We start from the raw sequence: 7,803 nt of genomic DNA on the forward strand, positions 1-7,803 counted from the left end.
CTTAGGCAATTAGTAAGTTAGCTAGGATTTGTGGATTAAGAATAACTATGCTCACTTGACTTACTCTTCGATGTTAAGGGTTGACTAGGTGAGATTAATCCATCATAGTTATCATAGTTGTGGTTATGACAAGTAAAGAATTTCCAAACTCACCCCAAGCCAAGGTTCCATTTATGCTTAGAGTCATATTTCACTCATTTTAAAACATTACTTGTCCATATTACATGATAGTTCTTTAATTCATTTATTCGTTTATTAATTGCAAGTTTGATTGTTCTTTTATTTCTTAATTATTTGCTTCATTATTGAAAACCCCATTGATTTTGCAACCAAAATTGTATGCTCGGGGTCACTAGTTCCTTGGGAAGACGGCCCGGGATTCTACTAATGGATAATTTGGTTTGAATTGTGACATCGTTACTCTAAACTTTGGTCGCAGGTCACCTTGTCGGTTGGGACTATACGTGCAACGTCGATCCCATTTCTTGAAGAGAATTCCTAACCGACGATCCAGGCCATACCAACCATCTTACCCTAGTTTTGAAAAGATGACAAGAAACAAACTTAGTTTTAAACTAGAAAAAATACCCTTTTATAGTACTTAAAGGAATTATTCTTGGCCATAAAATCTCAAATAAGGGTATAGAGGTAGCCAAGGCAAAGGTTAAGGTCATTGAAAAACTTCTTGTACCCACAAATGTAAAAGTTATTAGAAGCTTATTAGGAGATGTTGGGTTCTATAGAAAGTTCATCAAAGATTTTTCAAAATTTGCCAAACCATTAAGCAATTTGCTGGTGGTTGACACACCATTAATCTTTTATAATGATTGCAAGAATACCTTCGAGGTTTTTAAAGCCAAGCTAACTACAACACCAATAATCCACCCCCTGATTGGGAACTTCTATTTGAACTTATGTGTGATGCAAGTGACCTTGCAATTGGTGCTGTTCAGGGACAAAGAAAGGATAAGTTATACCATGTGATCTATTATGCAAGTAAGGTGTTGAATGAAGCTCAAAGAAACTACACTGCAAAAGAGAAAGAGTTGCTATCAGTAATTTATGCCTTTGATAAGTTTAGACCTTACTTGATTAGATCTAAAATAATTGTTTACACTGACCATACTGCCCTCAAGTATCTTATGTCAAAGCAGGATGCTAAGCCCAGACTCATTCGATAGGTATTACTTTTAAAGGAACTTGATATAGAGATAAGAGACAGGAAGGGAAGTGAAAATTAAGTGGTGGATCACTTATCAAGGCTCCCTCAAAAAATCAATCAAGACCACCCTTCATTTTCTGTGAATGAAAAGTTCCCTGATAAACACCTATTGATGATTCAATAAGCACCTTGGTTTGTAGACATTGCAAACTACAAGGTAAGAAGAAGGATTCCACAAGAATACACAAAGCAACAAGTAAAATAAATTCTAAATGATGCCAAATAATTCTTATGGCATGAGCCCTTCTTATTCAAAAGGTGTTTGGATTGAATGATTAGAAGATGTATAGCTGATGAAAAAATCAAGAATATTCTATGGCATTGCCATGGATCAAGCTATGGTACTGAGAGAACAGCTGCAAAAGTTCTTTAAAGTGGGTTCTACTGACCATCAATTTTCAAGAATGCTCGAGAATTTGTGAACAAGTGCAATGAATGTCAAAGAGTCGGCAACTTAACAAAAAAAATGAGATGTCCCAAAAATATATCCTGGAGGTGAAATTGTTTGATGTGTGGGGATAGATTTCATGGGTCCATTTCTCCCATCATATTCATACAAATACATACTTGTGGCAGTGGATTATATGTCAAAATGGGTAGAAACAATTGCCACTACCACTAATGATGCTAATGTAGTTCTCTAATTCTTGAGAAAGAACATTTTCACCGGGTTTGGAGTGCCCAAGAGCTTAATAAGTGATGTGGGTATGGTAACAAATAGAGAACTTAAGAGAACTTAAGAGAATCTTGGAGAAGACAGTTGGAACTACTAGGAAGGACTGGGCACGGAAGCAAGATGTTGCATTGTGGGCTTATAGAACAGCATTCAAGACCTCCATTGGAAGATCACCCAACCAACTGGTGTATGAAAAGGCATGCTATCTTCTTGTGGAACTCGAAAAAAAGGCATTTTGGGCTACTAAATTCCTTAATCTTGATGCTCAAGAAGTAGGGGAGAAGAGGTTATTGCAAATCAATGAGATGGAGGAATTCAGATTGGAAGCTTATGAGAATGCTTGGATCTATAAGGAAAGGACCGAGAAATGGCATGACAAAAGAATTGCAAACAGAGTATTTGAGCCAGGGCAAAAGGTTCTCTTGTTCAACTCCAAGCTAAAGATATTCCCTGAAAAGTTGAGATCAAAATGGGTTGGTTCCTACTTGGTGACTAGGGTCTCCCCACATGGCTATGTTGAGCTCTAAGATGATAGTTTGAAGGAAACATTCATAGTGACTGGTGATAGGGTGAAGTATTATTTGGGTGGAAATTGGGACAAGCAGGAAAGCATTCATGAGCTAACTTGAGCAGTAAACACAGTGGCAACATCAAGCTAATGACAATAAAAGAGCGTTCGATGGGAGGCACCTGATGACTGCGCATCATGTTATGTTTTTCTATGCTTTTTCATAACAAAATTTAATTCATTATGCTTAATTATTGAGTATTTTATGCTCAAGTTGTATATTGTTTTGATTTCTTTGATTTCATAAATTTTGTAGAAAATGGTGGAAAAAGAAGCAAAAAGTACAAAATAAGCACAAAAGAAGAAACGATGAAGTTTTGGGCGTGTCACTTGGTGCTTGGGCGTGGCACATCAAGCTTATGAAACAAAAAGGGTGCTGAACACTACACAATAGACGTGGTACGCCAAGCATGGGCATGGCACGCCAGTTATATTTTTCAGAGAATTGAGTAAGTTGCATCACTATGGGCGTGCCACTCTGGGCGTGGCATGCCAAGCTTGTGAAGCCAACTCTCATCAATGGGCGTGCACTTGGTGCTCTGGGCATGGCATGCCAAGCTTGTGAAGTCAAGATCTCAAAGAGAGCACGCCACTTGGTGTTTTGGGTGTGGCACGCCAGGCCAACATTCCAACAAAGAAGATTGAAGAATTTTACATGGGCGTGGCATGCTGGGGCATATGCCAGCCCAACCTCCTCCCATTCAAATGAAGATATCTTGAGCTACACAACTTCAAATGAGATGATTCTAGTGCCATTAGAAAGTAGACATCTAGAGCTTTCCAACCATATATAACACTTTATAATGGACACTGGAATTGAGGAAGATATTAACCCCGAAAACACAAGGAGCAAAACACGTCCCTATAGAGATACCAGCCTAACCTTTTCATCTTCAAAGGACCATAACTTGAGTTGTAGAGGTCTAAATGATGCACGTTTTGTGGAGTAGGAGAGCTGACAACTAGAGCTTTCCAACGAATATAGTACTCTATAGTGGACTAATGACAAGTCATCTTAGGCTAGTTTCACAAGCCTTTTTCATTAGTTTTTACTTAGTTTTCATGCATTTCTTAGGCAATAAGTAAGTGCTTGGATGAGAAATTCATGCTTGTCTTGATTTAATCAAACATTATTAATTTTATGCATTTTTATGAGATTTTCTGCAAGATTTAGTTGATGATTTAAAAGATACAAAATCGTGTGATTATGCCAAGGCTTTGATGAGTTTGTTTGTTTGATGATAGGTAAAAAGAAGCAGAGGAAGAGCAAGGAAAAAAAGAAGGAGAGGCCAACGTTGGAGCCAACGTTGGCCCATCAATGTTAGAGCCAACGTTGGCCCATCAACGTTGAAGGCAACGTCCTAGAAGAAGAAAATATGGGTGCCAACGTTGGAGGGAATGTTGGTGAACCAACGCTACCTCCAACGTCCTCGAAAATGTTCATTTCTGGAGCTGAAAGAATTTTGGGCGACGCGTACGCGTCAATGACGCGTACCCGCGAAAGTGAAAAATTTATTAATCCACGTGCAAGCGTGAGTCACGCGCACGCGTGAAATGGCAAAATTTTACCATTCACGCGTACGCGTGACTAAGCCAACGTTGGAGGGAACGTTGTTGATCAAACGCTGCCTCCAACGTCTGCGATGAGAAGCCCAGAATTTGGAATTGAGAAACTTGAATCGACGCACACGCATCCATTACGTGTACGCGGGGAATGGAAAATTGGCGTTGCATGCGTAAGCGTGGTGTACGCGCACGCGTGGATGCGCAAACATTGGTATGCCAACGTTGAGTCAAATATTGAGTCAAATGTTCATTTCTGCAACTTTCCTTTCTGCAACTTTACATCTCAGTTTGCTATTGAGTTCAATTTAATTTCACACAATTAAATTTTCTGCACTTCTGTTCTTTGCAATTCTACATTTCTGTTTTACTTTCCTGTTTAGAGCAATGACCCATTGAATCCCAACTCATTAGGGGGAGGAGCTCTATTGTGATTCATATGAATTGAATTAAATTCTTCTTCCTCTCAATTCATCTGGATAGCTAAGAAATAACTTCTGTTTTGATTGAGATCCATTCACTCTGGAAGGGAATTTGAATATGTGAATTCCCATGTGAGCCTCAGAAGGGGAATCATGAAAATTAAAATTAAAGCTCTGTTTCTCACAAATCTCTTGATCAACACCATTCGAGAGGAATTGAGATCTTGAGAGTCTGTGTGGCTTATGGATGAGAGAAAATGCTTAACCTCTTCTCATGATAATTGGATCAAGGAATTGGCGAGATTGATTGTGATTAGAGAGATTGGATTGCCAAGAAATTGGGATCCAATGAATTTCAATCCGCCATAGATCTATTCATATGATTGAGAAAGAAGTTGAGATCTATTTGATTCATTGTGGATTATGATATCTCTAATCCCTGATGAATCTTTCTCTCTTTTGTTTCTGTTCCATTTAATTTCCCAACACCCAGCCCCTTTATATTTGACGCCATTTAAGTTTCTTGCTCTTTAAGTTTCTGTTAATTTACTTTATACTATTTATATTCTCTGTAATTTACATTCTGTTGATCAAATTCCACTCAATTCACCATTGTTAGCTTGACTAGACTAATCACCTCACTAAATTTTCTTGATCCATCAATCCTCGTGGGATCGATCTCACTCACGTGAGTTTTACTACTTGATGCGACCCGGTTATTCTTGCCGGTTAGTTTATGTGGAAATCTAATTTTCACTGATCAAGTTTTTGGCGCCGTTGCTGGGATTGATTTAGATCAACAATGATTAAGTGGGTAATAAGTCTAGATTAAGCATTTTCTTTGTTTTTGTCATTTAAGTTCTTTAAATTTTCTGTTATCTGCTGATACTTAGGTGTTTGTGTTATTGCCTCACTAAGAGATTCTCATCTGTAACATGAATTTTAATTTTCATTGGTGATTGTGTTTTACAAAGTTCAAATGGAGTTTAACTCATCTTTTGATCAAATAAATTTCATGGGACATTGTCCAACACCACAAAATGATTCATGTCATTATGCTAATGGTGGATGGGAGTATTAACAAGAAATGATAGAGTATGAACACCTCCCAGAGACATAAAATGAGTCCTATTTTGATGAATCTAACAACTATTCATATTGTGACTGGGAGGGTCAAAACCAAAAAGATTTTAATGCTCCATATTCTATTCAGCAAGAGACATCATCTCTTGATTATGCTTTCAATAAATTCATGCAAGATTGCTCCCCAGAACAACAAAATGACCCATATTGTGATGAAGTCGATGATTACTCGAGTTGTGGGTGGGAGGATCAAAACCAGAGAGCATTTGACAGTTCATACTCCACTTATCAAGAGGCATCATCACTTGAGCGCACCTTCAATTCATTTATGCAAAATTATCCAACCTCACCTCTCAGTTTCTCACTTGAAAATCCTTCATCACTTGATTTTGCCTCAGCACAAAATTCCCTCCAAGATCCATACAACTCCTTTCACCAACCACAACATTCCTTACACTACACAGAAGACTCATCTCAACATTCACAAAATTCATTCCATAACTCACAAGACTCATTCCATACCCCTCAAAACAACTTTACCACAACACATCCATATCCACAAAATTTCTCTCAACCTTCATCTTTTGAGCTAGTATCTGAGGATCTCCTTCAAAAGTCCAGAGAATTATTGGAAAGGCAAGAACAATCCTGGAGAGAACAAGAAATCCTCTTCCAGAAGATGGATGGGCACTTAGATAAAATAAGAAAACACTCAGGATTGGCAAGCATTGAAGATGAAAACCAATCTGTGAGTGAGGAAGTGGAAGAAGAGGCCCCCTGTATCAAGTAAAATTTCAATGAAGAATGAGGTGGTAGAGGTATATGAGCCAAGAATTTTATATCCGCAGAGGCCACTTGAGATGTCAAAGGAACATGAAAACTTACAACCCCCACAAACTTTCCTGAACCAAAGACTCTCAACACTTGAATCCATGATTGAAATATATGAAGAGGAGATGAAGAAATCTTGGGAAGAACAACAAACCTCCTCCATAAAAGTGCTATGAAATCAAATGTTGAGTGCAAAGGAGGAAGTGGAAATATTTGAGCCTATGATTTCATATCCACAGAGGCTAATTGAGGTTGTAGAAGAACATGAAAACTTCCCCCCAAAGGATTTAATGGAAAATCATGAAGAAGAAAAGGAGGAAGTTAATCAAGAGATTTCACACTCAAGAGAAGTAGAGAGCTGCATAGAGGAATGGCTCATTGAACCACCAATTCAAGAGGCTTTTGATGAAGAGAACACTCCAACAATCACACAGCAACCATGTCTTGATATCCAAGAAGTGAAGGCAACCAACAACAACAACGAAGAAAGGATTGTGACCAAGCTACAATTGATCATATCAAGGAAGAAGAAGAGGTCAACCACAAGCAATCCAACCCCTAAACCACCAGCAAGCAAGTTCAATCAAGCAAATAACAAAAGGGATCTTGCTGATAGGAGACCAAGAAAGGGGGCACTGACTGGCTCTTCTCTCCCCTTGAGGTCATTCCTCTTAACAAACTGGAAGAAGAGGAAGAAATTTTAGAGCAACATGTCAAGCTAATGACACTAAAAGAGCGCTTGTTGGGAGGCAACCCAACCAAAGGTAGTTTTCTTTTCCTGTTTCAATAAGTTTAGTACGATTCTCTGCATTGCAAGGAGCTAAGTTTGGTGTTGCACACCAAAGAGATTTAAGGGTGAATGTGCAATTTTAAGTTTGGTGTTCCACCACAGATTTCATTAAGAACACATTGCACCCTCAGCATAACTAGTTATCAGCTCCAAACAATCAGAGAAACTACCCAACAGTTGTTTGTTTTCTAGTTCCTAGTTTGTTATCTAGTTCATAGTTATTTTCTAGTTCGTAGTTTACTTTCTTAATAAAAGTACTTGATATTTCATGCATGTATTTACTCTGCTACAAATAGAAGTAGGCAAGGAACTAAGTTTGGTGTTCCCACACCAACTTAAGTTCTGAAAATCACAAGCATACATGCATGTTAACCATCTCTTAAGTGCTTGGGGGACAAGCAACTTTCAATAATTTTGTAGGAATTCAATCAATCTCTTGGAAGAACTATGCATTATCATCAAAGGACAAAAAGAAGGATACAAAAGCAATGGATGATGATGACAAAGGGAGAGCTAGAAGGCACCACCAAGAGGTTGTATTGTTACTTGATTCCATCTGCTTTGAAATGCTCTAAATTGGAAGTCTAATTGTACCTCTGCTAATTAGTTTAAGTTATTTGCATTCTGGTTGTTTACTGTCTTTTTAGT

The 7,803-nt window shown here is 38.2% G+C and overlaps 1 protein-coding gene across 1 annotated transcript; it reads left to right on the plus strand.

Moving 5' to 3' along the window:
- Positions 1,815-2,425, plus strand: LOC107615697. The gene is made up of 2 exons (XM_016317739.1): positions 1,815-1,818; positions 1,944-2,425. The coding sequence occupies exons 1-2, from the start codon at positions 1,815-1,817 to the stop codon at positions 2,423-2,425; spliced, it is 486 nt and encodes a 161-aa protein (XP_016173225.1).

Source organism: Arachis ipaensis, chromosome B09, assembly GCF_000816755.2.
Source record: "Arachis ipaensis cultivar K30076 chromosome B09, Araip1.1, whole genome shotgun sequence".
NCBI lineage: Eukaryota > Viridiplantae > Streptophyta > Magnoliopsida > Fabales > Fabaceae > Arachis > Arachis ipaensis.